The sequence below is a fragment of the Crotalus tigris genome, unplaced genomic scaffold (genome assembly GCF_016545835.1).
Source record: "Crotalus tigris isolate CLP2741 ecotype Arizona unplaced genomic scaffold, ASM1654583v1 scf7180000018030.5226217, whole genome shotgun sequence".
NCBI classification, from domain to species: Eukaryota; Metazoa; Chordata; class Lepidosauria; order Squamata; family Viperidae; genus Crotalus; species Crotalus tigris.
In genome coordinates, this window is record NW_024096786.1 from 2,037,470 (window position 1) to 2,056,495 (window position 19,026).

Below are 19,026 nucleotides of genomic sequence, written 5' to 3' on the forward strand. Positions count from 1 at the left end.
CTTTGGTATGTCCCATCAGTGGATGCTACATCTATCATGCTGGAGAAGGGGCGTTGTCTTACCTGAACGCCTTTTCTCAGCATGAAAATGTAGCATCCACACCCACCCTTAACAATTAGTCTAGGCAGATTTCTTTCAGGAGGAGCTACTGTGTCGGACCTAATGAATGCTTCGCCTCGACAAAACTGGGAAAGGAACGCCCAAGGGAGGCGTGGCTAAAGTTTGGTCTTAGTCTAAATCTGAGCAGGAAGGCTTTGATTACCCATCGGTGGATGCTACATCTTCATGCTGAGAAAAGGCGTTCAGGTAAGACAACGCCCCATCAATATGAATTGAACATTAGAAGGACCTTGGAGGTCTTCTAGTCCAGACCCCTGCTCAAGCAGGAGACTCTATACCATTTCAGACAAATGGCTGTCCAGTCTCTTAAAAGCCTCCAGTGATGGAGCACCCATATATTTTTTTTCAGCTGTAAGCTACTTTGAACTTAAAGATTTTAGCATTGAGCAGGAGACTCGGCATAGTTACACAAACCTTTCTATTTCTTTAATTCTTAAATATTAGCTAAATTAGCAATTTTTCAGAATGGAATAGTGATGTGGTAAGCTCACCGGAGAATATTTTTCAGTTTTGGAATACATTTGTTTTAAACAGTAAGATAAATATTAATGCTGAAGTCATTATATGGAGATTGAAGAATATCAGTGTTGACTTGAAATTTAAGCACATTGGCCTGTTAACAGAGCTTTAAACTTTGTAGTTATATATCTATAAGACTGGCATTTCAACATGCTGCTTCTGCATTTGCTGTTATATTTTCTGGTGGTGAGCCAAAACTCATTACAGGTAGTCCTAGACCAGGGGTGTCAAACTGCCGGCCTGCAGGCCGGTTGCATCATATGAAGGCCGCACCCATCCTAGCTCTGGCAATGCAAAAAAAGTCGCAATACATCGCAACACGTCACGTGACATGGCAGGTTTGACACTCGTGTCCTAGACTTACAATCATTCATTTAGTGATCATTTGAAGTTAGAACGGCACTGAAAAAAGTGGTTGCCCTACTCAACAACTGTTGCAGCATCCTCATGGTCAAAAAGTGAGCACTTGGTAGCTAGCATGTATTTAGGACAGTTGCACTATCCTGTGATCATGTGATCCCCATTCGTAACCTTCCCAGCCATTTGCCAATGGGGGAAGCCAAATTCGTTTAACGACCACATGATTCACTTAACAACTTCAGTGATTCGCTTAACTGTGGGGAAAAAAGGTAAACTGAGGCAAACCTCACTTAACCGCTGCCTTGTTTAGCAGGTGGAAGTTTGGGACTCAATTGTGGTTGTAAGATGAGGACTACCTGTGCATGTTTGTATATGTGATATCTTATTAAGTTTTAATATTAGGTATTCCTTATGGTCTACTACATTTAAAATTAATTTTAAGGGGCCTTCGATTAGCACTACCACAAACTGCCTACGAGGTTTTGTATCAAACTAAGCCATTAGGTGGCATTATTCGGTTTATGGTTTTGTGTGTCATGTGTGGAATCAGCCAATTGTGATCTATTTAGCAGACCCTTATTAATCAACTCATAATATAAGACAATACATGAATTTAGCCTGTATGGAGGGTTTTACTTTTCCCTTTTAAATTAATGGTTGAATCTTAAAATTAAAACTTGGATTAACTTCAGCTTTCAATAACATTCTGTATTGTATATTTGTTGTTGTTTATACAGTTGATGGGATAGACAAGGCATCAGTTGCCAACTCAGATGGGACGAATCCAGGATCTCAGACTCCTCCATTTAAGAGGAAGGGCAAACTTTCAACCATTGGCAAAATCTTCAAACCGTGGAAATGGCGAAAGAAGAAAACAAGTGAAAAATTTATAGAAACCTCAGCAGGTATGATTGTTGATATTGACAAATACTTTATGAAACCTGAAAAGATTATAATTGCTAGAGTTGCAAAGAACCATGCAATTAGATCTACCATATTATCTTTTAGATTTGAGCAGTGTTCAATGTTGTTCCCTGCTTCTCATGATGACTTTTGCCAGTTCTTCAAAATTTGCCTAATGTTAACTTTTTTTTTTTTTTTGCATTTCTATCTTTCAGTATTTCTATACTCCTTCCTGCATATTTTCCTCCCAGGGATGAACTTTGTAGTTGTGCCACGATCCTTTTTTAAAAAACATTTGCTTGTTACAATGAACTCCTGACTCCCGATTTATTGCTTTGATACTGTGTCTTAATCCATTGAATGCCGCCCACACTTCAGCTTTCTCTTTATAGCAATTAATTAGTTGTAAAATCTTTAAAGATCAAATACTTGTGTGGAAATTATACTTCACAGATTAAAGCTCAGATGCTAAGTCTTTTAGAACCTGATTATTTTACAGAATTAAAATAAAACAGAATAATATATTCCAAATGTGCATTTATATTGAACTGTTTTGTAATCGCTTTTGATTTTATTTTTATTTATATAGGTTTAATAGCACATAAGTAAATTGGCATTTTTTTAAGAAAATTATTCCTTGTTTTGATATATATCTCAACAATTTAAGTGAAGATGTATGAAATGTATTAAGAGAAATGTTTATGTTCTGTGCATAAACACTTTCAGTGGAAGAACGACTTTTCTATGGTATACTGAGAAAGAGGATATGAACATAGTTCATTAGGATGTTTGGAGTATAATAATCCTGTTGCTTACCTTTTGAGATCAAGAAACGCTGCACATTTAATACTATTTTACTTTTTACTATTAAGAAAGAGGTACATATATACTGTATATACTGTACGTTTCTGTTATGTATATACAGTTCTGGATTCTAAAACAGTTGAGATCAGAATACTTTTGTTCCTTAGTGTTTTCAAAATACTAATCTAAATTATATGTAGAGGTATGCATACTCTTTCTCTCTGCCCAAACAATATTTAAAAGTCACTTTTTCCATGTTGCGTAATTTTTTAAGTTTTATTCCTATCTTTATTGGCCAAATTATATATATTTTAATAATGTTATTAAAGTTTATAAATATAAAGATAAAAGATTTTTAAAAACTAAGAAAAATATTAAAAGAAAAATGAAAAGTAGAAAGTAAAACATAAAAAATTATATGTATGTATGCATGCATGTATGTATGTATGTATAAAGGTGACCCCCATTTCTCTTCAGACTAGAATAAACACATTCAGTAAGTTAATACCTTCTCTAATATTTTAATAAGGAAAAAAAAATCTTTTCCCATGTCTCATCTCTTATCCATAATTAAATTATAAAAAATCATCATTCCATCTTAATTAGCTTAAAAGTCTGATTAAGATCTGCAAGAAAGAGTCATGTACTATATTTCAACCTTAATCTAATAAATCCATTTTGTATTTCAACTTATCACTTTGTCTAAGAAGTAAAGCAAAAGAAATCTTTCCCCATTTATAAACAGATTTGTAAAGCCTTGTCATTTAGTCCTGGTCAAAAAGAAATTCCATTAATTGCTAACAGAAACCACTACACACATACAGATAGTTCTTGACTTACAGCAGTTCATTTAGTGACCGTTCAAAGTTAAAATGGCACTGAAAAAGGTGACTTACGACCATTGCAGCATCCCCATGGGTACATGACTAAAATCCTGACGCTTGGCAACTGGCTCATATTTATGATCCTTGCAGTGTCCCAGAATCATATGATCATCTTTTGCAACCTTCTGCAAGCAAAATCAATGCGGAAGCCAGATTAATTTAACAACCGTGTTATTAATTTAGCAACTTTGGTGATTCATTTAATAACTGTGGCAAGAAAATTGTAAAATGGGGCAAAACTCACTTAACAAACTTGTCACTTAGCAACCAAAATGTTTGGTTCAGTTGTAGCCGTAAGTCGAAGATTATCTGTAGTCTAACACTGAGCAAATAAATTTACTTTAGATTTCTTCCATTTATTTTTAAAAATCTTAATGTCCCACAAGTTGATTTCTTATCTTTTTCTCTTTGTCGCCTCTCAGAAACAACCTTGGTAGTTTAACACTTCCCCTTTGTATCTGCATTAGAAGACTTTCCAAAGCATTCTTCTCATTTATTATTTGCACGTCTTTTTTAATTATTAAGCCATCAGCCGATTTCAAATGTAAATAAATCCCTTGTGGCATCCTTTCCCATATCGTTCTTGTATTCTGGCCTCTAAAATCCATTTTCAAATCCACATTCAAATCAGTATCTGTTTTATCCAGTAAAATCTATTCTTCTCCTATAATCTCTTTTGCTGCTTATGACAGAATGATTTTTTAAAAATAATTTGATTATTGATAAGGGAGGAGATATGGGAAGAAGAGGGGTTTTTTTTTAAAAAAATGAAATATTAGAAATGGGGTTAAGTTACTGGACCTGTTTATTCCTACCTGGAGGGAAGGAGGAATCACTTTTATCCATCTTTTTTCTCATTTTTTTATTTTCCTTTTTCTACCTCTTTGTACTTCTGTTCTTTACTTTCTATGCTTTTCCTGTACTAATACTGGTTTGTATTAGTATTTTATCCTTGTATTTATAAACTATACTAAAACTATTATAGAAACAACAAGCAAATGAAAAAGGATAAATATATGCTAGCAGCATGCAAAAGTTACAAGGGGTGCCTGTCACAAGCTATAATTAAGCTATGCATAGCACAAGTCAGCCACCCCTTGTAATATTTTCCATATTCCTGTGTTTTTGGATTGTTGTTTTAATATCAATTTCAATTATTATATCACACATACCTTCCCTAATGTTTAGACTAATTGGACAGAATCATGCTTGGTGAACGGGTTCCTGATATATCGTGCTACATCTTATATATTCTCATAAAACAAGAATAAAATATGCCATACATATCACCAAACCCTGGATGAGTTTGGAGAGATTCTCTTGGAGTTATAATTATAGCATGTCAATCCTGCTAGGTAGAACAGATCAGGAAATCAACTCAGGGAAGTTAGCTTTATTGAGATTGGCTACAATAACAGATTCTTGCAAGTCTGATTGTTCTGTAGTTCCTTCCCTTTCTTATATTCCACTGAATCAGAGAAGCATCTTCCTGAGCTTCTTCTGAATTTTATCTAACTGCTCTGGATTTAAAAAAAAAACTTTGGCTCCTTTTGCCTAAATAATTTTTGCTACATAAGGCATGTACAAAAACATATGATTGGATAACATGTGAACATCTCAAAATTTAGTGGTGACTATTTGCCTCTTTCTAATCTAAAGCGAACCACAGAAAGGAGAATTAATGATTACAAAGCTTTTTGAAGTACAGAAGTGGACAGCGTACAGTATTTTAGAAAGAGAAGCCTTCCATGACTGGCTTAGAATTTATATGTTTGTTTGTTTGTTTGTTTGTTTATACTTCATACTTCTTAACTGTACATCTCCCTCAGAGAGGGAAATTTAGAAGGATAAATTTAGAAGGGTAGGCTATGCATAAATAGTGTCTGGGAAATCAATAATACTATCAAAAGTTTAAATTTACTTGAGATGTTAGTCATGTAATAAACAGAGGCAAAATTAAATCTTGAGGCTATGAATCATGACTCTGAGCCAACATCATGTTGTCTATTTGTTATGACATATACTAGTGATATAGAATTGACTAGCTAACGGAATCTGTACAAGAGAATTTCCTGAACCATGAGGTTGTAAGTAATATAACTTTCTTAGTATGCATGTTTCAGTTTTTTTAAAATCTTATTTTATCTTCTATTTTAAGACAGAAATATCTGTATTCAGCACAAATAAAAAGAATGTGTCCTTGTAACATAATTAATGCAGTTTCTGTTACTTGAAAAGAGAATGTATAAATCTAGTTATATAAATTTGCTTACCACTTTTCCATGGCACTATCTTATGCCCAATATACCTTATTAGGTAATTACATACATGTGTGCCCATTTACACTATTCACTTTTGGAGTAACCAACATTAAGCAAAATGACCTAAAAGGAGTAAAGCAAAACAAATGAATGGAAGATGATAAAAAGAGGAAAAAGTAACACGATTCACACTAATCCCGTTTACCTCTTCATATTTTCTTATCTCTGTATACTATCTCTTGCTTCCTCACTTTTCATGTACTCCTCTATACATTGATTTTTTTCTATTTAAACTCCTCAATTTTCTCTTTTGCATCAATGCATCAACTGCTTCCAATCACATTTTTTATTCTCCTTCCTTTTGACCCTTCAAATACTTGTTTGGCAATTAGGTCCTTGTCTTCATTCTAATACTACATAATTAATGTAGTACATAAATGTAATAATAATAAATGTAATACATTCTGAAATATGTAATAATAAATGTAATACATTCTGAAATATGAAAGCCAAAATTACCTTTGTTTTAATTTTTTTGATTGTCTTAGTTTGCTTTTTTACTGAATAATATTTTCTTTATTTTTTTTAAGTGCTGGAAAGAAAGATATCAACAAGGCAGAGCAGAGAGGAGCTAATAAGAAGGGGTGTCCTAAAGGAAATAAATGAGCAAGGTGATCACAATTAATGTAGATTATTAGAACTTATATTTAATCTGAATGATGACAAATGTTATTCCCATTGCTTTCAAATGTATAGTTCATTGGCAGAGTTTGTAGTTGAGATTGACAATGAGATTGTAGCATATCTCTAGGTTTAGGTTGAAAAATAATACTGAAAAACAGTGAGTTTAACTCCAGGAGCTTCGGCCACCTCTTTTTTTTTCTACCTAGAAGTGCTCAGATTGTTTTGCAAAGCAAGTGAAGTAGATACTCAAAGGTCTCTGAAAAACAAATGAAGGGAGAAAGAGAGAAAGCTGCTGCATGATAAGCTTAGGGACGCTGGGGAGCAACAGAAAACAACCTAACATGGGAAGACAGTGGGAGTTCATATGGGACGGAGGAAAGAAAGATGAGTGAGTGGTTTGGGTGAGTGAATTTTGGGTGGTAGAAAATGGAGTGAGAGAATTGGTAGGGTGATTTGTAAAAGGGGGAACTGTTTAGGGGTCATAAAGGAATAGATTGGGTTTCTGCCCCTGAACTCACTCTTCTACCTTATATTCAGGCTTATATTCAGGCTCTCGATCAGATTTTTAATTTTTCTACTATATCTCTATGATTTAGTCTTTCTATGAAATTTCCTTGACCAAACTGATCATTTGTGAATGGTCATTCATTACCCAGAGCTATTTTGGAGTAAAAATATCAGGGAGGGACAGAGGGAGGAGGAAGGATACTTTGTGAAAGCTTTCTTAAAATTCTCCCCAGTGTAGAGATGAGTTGTCTATTCTAGTACTACAACACACCCTAAGTATGCAAAAAGAAGTTACTTAGAAATGCATAGCAAAACTGGCTCTAATCAGATATCAGGATCATTATGAAAATAAAGAGGACTTAATTGCATATAATGAATGTAATGCCTTCAGAACTAGCCAATATTCTTGTTTTCATTTCAGATGTAGATGCCACAGTGAATTATGAAATCTCTAATGGTCACACGATAGTAATTACAGAAGAAGCCATACCAGAAGAAAATGTAAAAACTATAGAAGACAACAGTTCATTATCAGCAAAGGCAGCTGTTTCTGAGGAGAAAAATGAAGATAAAAAAGGTATTTTAAATGCAATGTATCAGAATGTATATGTCCATTTAAAAATACAATCACCCCAGTGTATATGATGAAAAAATGAAAACAAACCTGTTTATAACTACAAGGGGTAATGTAATTGAGTGGAGAAGAGATAGCAATAAGGAAAGTTAATTTCTGTTCAGAGGCAGACATTTTTAGGAACACATAAACTAAAAACTTGAGTTCGCTATTAGAATGGGAGGAAAAGTGCTAGGTCTTAGATTCTAAGACTTAGAACAAGAGCAGATTTTGATTGTCCTACATACTACATAGAACATGGGCTCTTGCACAACAAGAACCTATGGGATGTAGTTCAAACCAGGTTTGGTCTTACTCAGCTGTGAAATTTAGGGGTTAACAGTTGCTATCTGTCAAGTTAGCATACAGCCGTGATGGCGAACCTCTCTGTGGGCACACGCGCCGTTGGCCCACTGCTAGGCCTTCAGCTGGGTTTTATAAAACCTTTTCGCTTTAGGCCTCCGCTGCCATGTGCCAAAAAAAAATCAATCAATTTCAACTTCTTGTGGGAAAAAAAAAAGATCTCGCAAAGTTGGAATAGATTGATTGAACTTTTTAGTCCCACCCAGTCTGCCGTTACCACTGCAGCCACGCCCACCCAATGGGCCACACCCACCCAGCACCTGACGATACATAAGTGGGTTTTGGGTTGCAGTTTGGGCACTCGGTGTCTAAAAAGTTTGCCATCACTGGCATACAATATCACACAAGATTGTTTTGGATAAAATAGGGGGATAAAAATAAGAAAACTGGATAGCAATAATAACTTTTAAAAAATCTAATAACCATCGCCGCTATTTTCTGAAATCTGTAGATGGGGAGTGGGGTGAGGGTGGAAATAAAGAGATTTGATTTATTTTTAAAAAATCTGCCCTTTTTCCATTCTTACTTTAGTTGATTAATGCTTATTCTTACTAATGTGTCATTTACAAGTTATCGTTACTGCTACTCATGTCAATAAGATCAATATGAAGACGGAGCTGAAATGAAAGAAGTCTAATCTCAGAATCTTTTTTTTTTTACTATTATTTTTTTTGTTTTCTTTTCTTTTTTTTTTTTAATCTCAGAATCTTAATCAGCAATTGCTGTAAATTTGAGGAATTAACATGGGATAAAATAATCCTTAACAGTGCTGCTAGTCTTATCCTGGCTTTTCTTAGGCTATGTGAAAATAGCGTTGTACATAGAAGCACACATATTTCCTACGGGACTTGATGCTAGCTACTGTATAGTTTGTGATCTGTTACAAGATGAATTGTACCCATGAAAATGAAAGAGAAGGCTTTTACTGTTACATTAGCCAATATTAATGCAGATTATTGTGTTTTTTGCTCATTTTAATTTTTTAAATCATACACTAGCGGTCCCCAACCTTTTGGGCAATACGAATGGTTTTGTGTACTGTACTACCTAGATCCTGTGTATGCGCAGATGAAGTTTCGCTAGCTTGTGCAGCCCAATTCATAATCAGCAGTCCGCGGCCTACTCTTCTAATGTTTTCTCTCTGATGAAGTTAGACATAAAAACATGGCTACAATTCTGTTCATGGACATATATCCTATACTGATATCAGGAAAGCTTCCTTATACATAAAAAATGCAAGATTATGCATTGAAAAAGAGAACAAATGCAGTTACTATGTTTCTTCATTTTCTTTCAGCTCAATGCAATCTTCCAAATTCCTGCTGCAATTTACTTCATTTTTCATAATGATATGTTATAATTTGTATCATTTACTTGATGATGTCAGACAGATGACATGAATTCCCTCAGTGCCATTGCTCTGTGATTCATTGAACACCCCACCCCCAATTAGTGGTTCTAATTATGTTAAGAGCATGGGTGATTAGAGCTTAATAGGCTGGTACAAGGAAAAAGATTTCAAGGAAAAGCTTTTACATCTAAACAGCTCTAGAAATAATCCTTCTGAAGCTTGTACAATAAATGCTTAGGAATGCTTTCTATGTTTGAGTAGTAGTCTTAATAATGTTGAGATGGAAGCCAATCAACAAAAGGAAAAGGAAGCTATTGTCTTGAACAAGAATAAGAAATGCTGACAAATTTTCATTTTTTGGCTATTTTAGTTAAATGATTATTGATGGTACACTCAATTAAGAAATTTGTCCTTGATATTTATTTATAAATCTGATTAGCTTTTCCTAACATATTTTTAGAAATTATATATAAATTATTCATAGCAGAATCAAACAAAATTGTAAATATAAACAAAAGCTATCATAGAGATAGTTGTCTTAATCTTTCCTTGGCTAGGAATTAGTTACAAAAAGGTTAAATTATAAATGATCTTTCCTTTGCAATAAATGGAACTTTTTTTGCTGAAAGCCATGGTGGCAAAATGGATGTTTCCTACTATGTGTATTTAATCACACTGTATATGCTTGTCTTCATCTACTAATTGTTTTTAATGAGAATGCTGCTTGTCTTTCACAAGTTGGTTACCCAAATGTTGGAAAATTTGAGTTAGGATAGCTGAGGACAGGGGTCTCCAACCCCTGGTCTGTGGACCGTTACTGGGCCACGGCATACCACAACCGGTCCACACAAACAAGCAAAGCCCCATCCGTGGGATGCAGGCAGCATACAAAACCACGCACCCTCCGGTCCTTGGAAAAACCTCTCTCCATGGAACCGGTCCCTGGTGCCCAAAAGGTTGGGAACCTCTGGCTTAAGAGACATCTTTTAAAATAGTGGTTACTGCCCCAAACTGTTAGCAGATTTGATCTCCCTTCAACGAAGGAAGAATTATTTTTGTAAAAAAAAAACAAAACACCTTTTTTATTCTGTGTTTTGAGAACCATTCTGAACTCCTCTCTGTTGAAATCTGCACTCGAGAGTGAAGTGTAGTTTGATGGCTGTTCTTTTAAAAACAAAAGCAGTCCTCATTCCCAAGAAAGTAGAGCAGCAGGAAGAAATCTGTTTCTTTGTCTGGTTTATCCGTGCTGTCCATTTGTCAGTTGCTTGTGTTCGCTTTCTTATTTGTAGATAAACCTCTTCCTAAAGGTCTTGAAACATCAGCAGTGTCTGTTTCTCCTCTTCCTCCTCCTCCTCTACCACCACCTCCTTTTAAACCTAAGCCTAAAGCTAAAAAATCAGCCATTCCTCCAAAAAACGCTACTGCTGCTACAGCTAGCCATAAAACTAACGAAGTGCCACATGCTAAAAAAAAGGGCAAGTCTCCTTCCAAGCAGACCTCTGCCTCCCCTGGCAAGCCAACAAGCCGCAGTGGGACTCGAGAAGCTGGTAAGTATCACGTGGCTTTGAATTCATGCTGCTTTATTGCTTCCTTTAAATGGTGCAGTGTCCATATTCTCTCTGTGGATGGTTATTAATACATTGGATTTATGTTATCCGAATTGGATGTATGTTTATTAATTGTCCTTGTCTATGGTTTTCAGCTCACCTTGGCTCACAAAATCCAGTACTGAACATTAAAGTCTAATAAGAAGCAACATTTACCAGATAATTTGTGCAAAACTGAACAAAAGCTACAGCTGCATAAAAAGCAAGCATATAACATTTGTTGGCTGTGAATGATTATTATTAAAGCTGTTGTCTTATCCACTGTCTCCATAATTTGTGGGTGGATAACTTATGGCCTCCTGTACAGCAGCCAGATGCAAGAGCTTATTTGGTAGTTCCTGTGTTAAGTTCTTTTAACCTAAAAATGCTTGTAAGAATACTATTTATTTCCATCCCTCTCAATCAGCAAGACCTAGCTCAGTGATGGCGAACCTTTTAGAGACGGAGTGCCCCAAAACTGGCCCTGCCCCTGCTCCACCCCCCATTCTGCCCCCCATCCCCTGCCCCGCCTGCCCTCAGGGCCACTACCACCTCCAGGGCCTGCCACAGATCGCCCAGGCAGCCCAGCAGCGCTATGGCAGTCACACCCTCTGCCCGCACCCTGCGGCATCAACTGTGCACGATGGGGTCTGAGGGCAGAGTCTTGTCTATGCTACTTGGCTGCCATGTCCTTGGCTGCGCTGCTCTGCGTAGGCCATGCTCAGGGGCAACTCTCCTTCAGGGGGGCTGCTGGAGAGGAGGAGGTCGCGGGGGGAGGCAAGGCTGGGGCAACGGCACATGTGCCCACAGAGAGGGCTCCGAGTGCCGCCTCTGGCACCTATGCCATAGGTTCGCCACCACTGACCTAGCTAAAGAGACAGTAGCAAAGTAGAAAAACAATTCTGAGATGTTGTTCTATATAGAAGAGGAGTCCCTCTGGACTTTACTCTGCTAATTGTTGCCAACTACAGAGGGATGTGCTCATCTCTGCTTCAAGGGCCTTTGAGCTAGCATTGTCCAAAGTCGTTTCCATAGTCATATGGCCAGCATGACGTCACGGAGCACTGTTACCTTCCCACTGAAGTAGTACCCATTTATTTACTCACATATGCATGTTTTTGAGCTGCTAGATTGGCAGGAGTTAGGGCGAGGAAGGGAGCTCACCCCGACATGCAATGCTCAGATCTCAAACCTGGGCTGTCATCAGGTACAGAAACAGGATAAAAAAGTAGTAAGCAGATGTAATTAAAGGCATGAAATAAGAAAAAAAGAAAGGCTAAATTTAGCTTATACCAGGGGTAGGCAACCCAAAACACTCAAAGAGCCACTTGAACCCGTTTCCCACCAAAAACAAAACACCGGGAGCCGCAAAACCCTTTTGATATCTAAAATGAAGATAACACTGCATATATCCTTTTTTATCTTTATTATAGGTGTGTGTGTGTGTGTGAGAGAGAGAGAGAGTGTGTTTGTGTATGTGTGTGTATACACACACACACACACACACACACACACATTAAAAATAAAAGTAAAAATATGACTCGGGAATATCCATACTATTAAAACAATGATCACCGAGAGAATGCTTTAAGAGAATAAAATTACATACACACACAGGTAAAAAAAGGATATATGCAGTGTTATCTTCATTTTAGATGTCAAAAGGGTCTCTCTCTCTCTCTGTCTCCCTCCCTCCCTCTCTGCCCTTGGTCTGCCACTCCTCTTCCCCCACTCTCTTTCTTTCTCTCTCTTTCCTCTCTCTCTCCCCCTCCCTCTCTCTCTCTTTCTCTCTCTCTCTTTCTCCCCCCCCCATCTGCTGCTCACCTGGCAAGCTTCAAGTTGTTCTCCAACAATCTCAGGGGTAGGCAACCTCGTCTCTTTTATGACTCATGGACTTCAACTCCCAGAATTCCTGAGTCAGCCTAGCTGGGCTAGCTAGCTCTCTCCTGCCCTTCCTGTTTCCTGCAGAGACGCAGCAAAGGGAGGAGCTCCGCCCAGAAAGCTTTTCAGCTCCTCGGAGAACAATGTGAGTGCACTCTCTTTTACGCATACACACACACACACAGAGAGAGAGAGAGAGAGAGAGAGAGAGAGAGAGAGAGAGAGAGAGAGAGAGAAAAGCAGGGAAGCGCAATTGACTCTCTCTGTCTCTCTCTCTGCAAAGGCAGAGGAGGCTGGGAGCCACAGGGGAAGGCTCAAAGAGCCGCATGCGGCTCCGGAGCCGCAGGTTGCCGACCTGTGGCTTATACCAATACAATTTATTATTCCAGTCTATTTTGCAAACCATCCTTGCTTCTACCATACCTGTACACTGTTTTAATAATTTTCATTTTGCTCTTCTTGAGCTCTACACATCTATGACTTTCTCTGTCTTATCCTTCCACTCAAGTTATCAACTCATCCTTCACATATTTAGTTTGCAGTTTGCTCCTCATTTACTGTCTATATGGACAAACTATAATTATTTCTATCAAATATGATTTAGATTTCAATGAATTTTATAAATAAACTTGAAAATATGTTGAGTTGAAAGATAATAAAAAATGATATGGTTCTCTTTCTTTGTTTCTGTACTTTTTAATTCTACACAAATATTAGTCTTACTTTCAAAAATGTCTTAGGAATAATCAGTTTGAGAAAACTCTTATTTTGGTGTTAAGAAGCCCTCTATTTCAAAGAAGCTCATAATTAGTACATTTACAAAATGGAAAACATATTTTGTTTTTAAGCTTACCCTAGAAAAAGTTTCCACAGAGCATTTTAAGTTAGTTATGTCCCAACAGAACTAAAAGTTTTCAATTGTAGTCACTAGAAGAAACGATGAGCATGTGAGACCGGTTGCTGCTCCTTTGTTTTTCATCCTAGATCCACAAATGGGATGTACCCATTTGGTTTTGAAAACATTAAAATCAGTCCCTTTATGAGACACCAGGTACACAGCTCTGCTTTGACATCTGAAAAATAAGTTTAAATTAGAATCTGTAATCAAAAAATTATCTCTAGTCTTTCAACCAAGAAAACAGATAGAGATCTTTCTACTGTATTAGGTTAAAGGGCAGAAACATACATACCTCTTTCACATTCCTTTGAATAAGAACATATTGCCTGATGGATTACTTTATTTTTCAGATTTTTTTTTTTTAAAAAAAAAACTCTGTGCCAATTCTTCTGTAGTCATTGACATTCCACTTATTTAGCAAGAACAAAAAACAGATTTGGCATGCTTTATTTTTCCAGCCTGCCTGCCAAATGCAAGCTCAGCAGAAGCAACCATGTTGTTCTTTGCTGATGTTTTTGCTTGTGCATAGAATTGTTGCAGGTCATTTAAAAAAAATGCTTGGACCTTTTCCTGTATTCAAGCAACAACCCAAATCAATAGATTCTTTACATTTTAAAATGTATCTTGAATTTTAATGTCAATAGGTCATAATTATGCACATGAACACCTCAACTTCACAACCCCTCTCCCAAAATGTTTGTTGGGAGAACATGCCCTTGCTATATTAATTGCAATTAATTTCTTCATGCTTATAGTTTAAAACTTATTGTAATGCTAATTAATTAAGAATCCTGATTGGTCCTGATAGTCCAGCAATGTCTAAAGCTCATCATCTATGCTTTAGTCCAGAAGATAATGGCCAGAAAAAAAATCATATTCCAGAGTAAGTAGATGGGAAGAGCACTGCTACTATATTACTATTACATATGCTAATATGTAATTATTTAGATATTTCTACGTAAGTGTTGTAAGTACTTCAGGCTTCCCATTACAGTGGTACCTTGTTACTCAACCATTTTGAAACTCATTGACGTGCATTTTGACATGAAAATTTTGTCCCAGTACTCATTGTTTGTTTGGTACTCAGTGCATAAGCTAGAACTACAGTCATTGTTGGCTGCCTTGTGAGTCACTGCTTAAGGGAAAAGTTTGTGTGGCACTCATCGTTTTTGGTACTCATAGCACCTCCCAGAACCAATTAACAATGAGTACCAAGGTACCACTGTATTAAAGATGAAAGCCTTCCCAGTAATACAAGGTAGGTTAATGCAAACCTTCTGTTATGGTAAAAGGGTATGCCCTCTCATTTCAGCTAATTCCTCTAATTTAAAGAAAGGACATGCTTCCAAATCATCATCTCCTTCTTCCACATCATCTCGCCCTAAACCTTCTAAAGAACCAACAACAAGCAAAACCAGCACAGGGACTCCCAGGGATAAGAAGAAGCATGGGAAACAGGTGACGACACGTGCATCATCTGATGGGGACATTACTTCTGCCTCCAGCACGGCAGTAGAAAACTCAAAGACCAAAGTGGAACTCTGTAAATCAGAAGAGCCTCTCCATATTATCCCTGAATCTGGAGACACAACCCAGAACAGCACCCTGACTGTTCCTCCCCCTCCTCCTGCTGTTCCGGCTCCTCTTCCTCCATCCATCCCAATTCTGTCTCCAGGCTGTGAGCCCACTGGCTTCTCGGGCACAGAACATGTGCCAGTTAGTATTGAAGTAGGTCCATCTGTTCCTGGCACACATTTAAATGATCTTCATATAAAAACTGAAGCAGACAGTGAAAGCTCTTCAAACAGTGCTGTCTTAGACTGTAGCCTGGAGATTGGGGGAGAAGACACAGAATGGTAAGACTACATGCTTTCAGCTAGTTGTGTAATTTTGGGATACACATGCATTTGGGAAAATGGTGGAGCAACTCAGGTAGGCTTTTGTATACCTTGATTTTGAATTTGAACATGTATCAAAACACAGGAAGACATGAGTAAATATAATTCAATTAATACTTTGAATTCTATTCTCATACTTCCAAGCAGACAAGGAAAAGAAAATTAAAATGGCTTGGATGGACTGATTTGATTCTATTTAAATCTACAAATTTGTTTTCAAAGTCACAGCTTAAGGTTCAAAGTTACAGCTCCTTTGGAGATGCTTACTTGAAAATCTTTAGAGTAGCTCTCAAAATCTGTGGTGAAATAGCACTCTCAGCAACTATTAAAAAGGCAGGTACTAAGTTGAATCTAGCTTAGCGTTCCATTTATGAAAATAGGGCAGCAGGTTGAAAAGAAAGCTAATGGAAATAAATAACAAGCCCATTTGTGAGGCATCAAAGGAAGAATTAAGATGAGTTCCGCCCTTCCCTGGTCATTTACAGAACCAGTTTAGAAAGTACCGTTTCTTGTCCCAGTGGCAGGATTATGCCTATTAAAAGCAGCTTTTCTTCATTTGTTTGTATGTTGCCTCCTGCTTCTCTCCTTTACCTCTGTGAATATACTTGGTTGCGTGCATGCAAAATAAATTAATTCAATTTAGAAAAATCCAAATGTAGTCTGTATTTAGAAAACACAAATTGTAACACTCAGAATTCGTTATATCTTAATCATTGTCCATTAAAGACTAGCATCAAGGATGTTTCATATGAGGAGAAATATTTACCCAAGAGAGAATGGATAAAGATTATGAAGAAGTCGTGAGTTGGATGTAAAAGATAGAAAAGGGATTGTGTTGGCTGATAATACAGATCAGTAAAAGATTGTGCTTTTTTTTTTTAAGATATAGTATGTCTATATCTTGCTGAATGTTTCACATGAGCCCTTTAGTAGTCTATAAGAATTGATGAAAGGTAATAAAATTATATAGTCATTGAACATTTCAACACTGAACATCCTGGCCGGGTCAGAGTTGACTCAGCTTTCCATCCTTCTGAGGTTGGTAAAATGAGGACTCAGATTGTAGGGGGTAATATGCTGACTCTGTAAACTGCTTAGAGCAGGCATGTCAAACTGCTGGCCCGCGGGCTGGATGCGTCACATCGAAACCGCACCCACCCCATTGCCGGCAATGTGGAAAAAGTCCCAATACATCACGTGACATGCCTGGCTTAGAGATTGAAGCAGTATATAAGTCTAAGCACTATTTTTATTGCTAAGGGGCCACAGTGAAAAAAAAGTATGAAAATTGCAATGGCACTATAAAGTGACAGTATTTGGAATTAGTTTTTCTGTAGCCCATCTGCTCTTGGCAGTACTTCTGATTATAAATTACTTTAAAATTTCAGGAATGTTTTTCATCAGCCTTTCCTAATCAAATATTCTCCAGATGGATTATACTACAACTCCCAAGATTCTTAGCAAGTATGGTCAAAGGCCATACTGACTAGCATCAAGAATGTAATAACCCACCTGAAAGCTACTAGATGGAGGAAGGTTGCTTTATATGAGCTTAAAGCTGGTCAGACATATGCTTAGTTTTATATATGACTGATTTATGAACTTATTTTTATTTTCTTAATTCATCTATATGGTGTGAGAGTTAGACATTTGTCTTCTGTTCATAAGTGAAATATTGATTCTTAAAAATTTAAGCTTTCAGTTTGAAGCAGTGGATTTAAAGTAGATTCTTAAAACTAGTAACAATCATATTGACATGCCAGAGTTTGGGAAAAATTGAAATGTGTTCTGTGGTTTGTTGAGTCTGTGGGGAACTTAATTTTAGGTCTTTAGAACTGATTGTTTTACAAGAGTTACATAGCTTGCTTTATGTTTTAATAAATTATAAAACATAAATTATTACCTAATGTATTTTTCCTGGGTGGTTATATTTCATATATGATTGGTGTATTTGTTTTTCTAATAGTTCTGCTATCAAAGAAGATCAGGAAAAAGAAATCTCTAAGCAAACTAGTCTTCTTCAGACAGATGAACTTTCTGAAACTTCTGAAGAAAATCCCGAAATTGGAAACAGCAAAAATAATCATACCAGTGACTCAGATTCAGATGGGCCTATACTTTATACAGATGATGAAGATGATGATGAAGCTGCAAGCAGTGAAAGTAAGAGAACTCGATGAGCAACCGTCTGCCATTTTAAACAAAAAATTAGTACATGCTGTACAATTTGTTTTACTTCTGAAACAAAACACCTAGATAAGTTTCTAAAATGGAGATTGCTGATCCGACTTGTTGCATTCATTAGTACTGGGAAAGCGTTTTCTCATTCCATTGGCAACAGATACTATATCCTTGTTCTATGGTTGGAATGTCCCTATTGGAGAATTCGATCCAAGTTCTTGCTATTGTCCTTAATAAGCAAACTGGGAAATATGTGAACTCAGAGTTCATATATTGGATGTATTTCTTGGGGCACAATGCATCTTTGCAAGCCTTTTTATTTGACATGTGTTTTGTATATATTCTGCTTCCCTCCTTTGGAATCTCCATCCATGAAGATGGAATCACTTAGCGCCAGAAACTGAAAATTGGTTTCACTCACACTGTGATCATCCCACAAATGCCGCACTTTCGTATTTTAGATGTGCACATAAAAGGTTTTAACTTAATGAGTGGCATCTCCACGTAGGGCTAGTAAAGCCATCACCTTTGACTGCTGTGATTAATGTAGCTAGGAATGTAAGAATCTCTTACAGTAGTTTATTTATATGAGAGCAAAGATAAAAAAATCTATACTTTAATTTTAAACTTTAATATTTATATATTAAAGGAAATAGGAATTTTTTGTTGGGCTGAGAGATAAACCTGCCCCCTTCTCCTTATAATCTAGCTAGTGAAGTTCACGTCTGCTTCTAATTGCAGAAACTCAGCCTAAAAACTGAAATACTATGAATTCTTGTCCTGCCTTAGGCACAAAACCAGCTGGGTGACCTTGGTCCAGTCACTCTCTCTCAGCCCTAGGAAGCAGCTAATAGCAAACCACCTCCGAAATGTTGTCAAGAAAACTGCAGGGATTTATCTAGGCAGTCTCCAGTAGCCAACATTGACTCAAAGGTACCCTCTCCATTCTGTTATCCTCCAGAATATTCCTATCAAATTATTTCATAAGCATTTGGAAGGGGGGGATTGAATGTTCTAATTCTACCGTAGTTGGCAGATGAGTTCTAATACATTAACATATTATAAAGGAAAGGTGACTTTGATATGAGCTAAAATTCCCCCCCCCCCCAAAAAAAAAGAGGAGAAAAAGCTAGAAAGAGGTTTTTAAATTCATGTATTGAATATCCAAATTGTGGCTGGATCTTGACATGCTTAAGTGTGAGCATTAATTAAT

The 19,026-nt window shown here is 36.8% G+C and overlaps 1 protein-coding gene across 4 annotated transcripts in view; it reads left to right on the top strand.

Moving 5' to 3' along the window:
- The window catches only part of PHACTR2 (phosphatase and actin regulator 2), a 128,795-nt gene that overhangs the window by 97,695 nt on the left and 12,074 nt on the right, over positions 1–19,026 (top strand). For 3 of the 4 annotated variants that reach the window (XM_039346829.1, XM_039346831.1, XM_039346830.1), the window contains exons 2-7: positions 1,737–1,904; positions 6,442–6,522; positions 7,464–7,619; positions 10,659–10,916; positions 15,047–15,590; positions 17,599–17,795. In XM_039346829.1, the coding sequence (XP_039202763.1) occupies positions 1,737–1,904; positions 6,442–6,522; positions 7,464–7,619; positions 10,659–10,916; positions 15,047–15,590; positions 17,599–17,795 (1,404 nt within the window). The remainder of the gene's footprint in view (positions 1–1,736; positions 1,905–6,441; positions 6,523–7,463; positions 7,620–10,658; positions 10,917–15,046; positions 15,591–17,598; positions 17,796–19,026) is intronic. The other variant, XM_039346832.1, reaches the window with a different exon arrangement.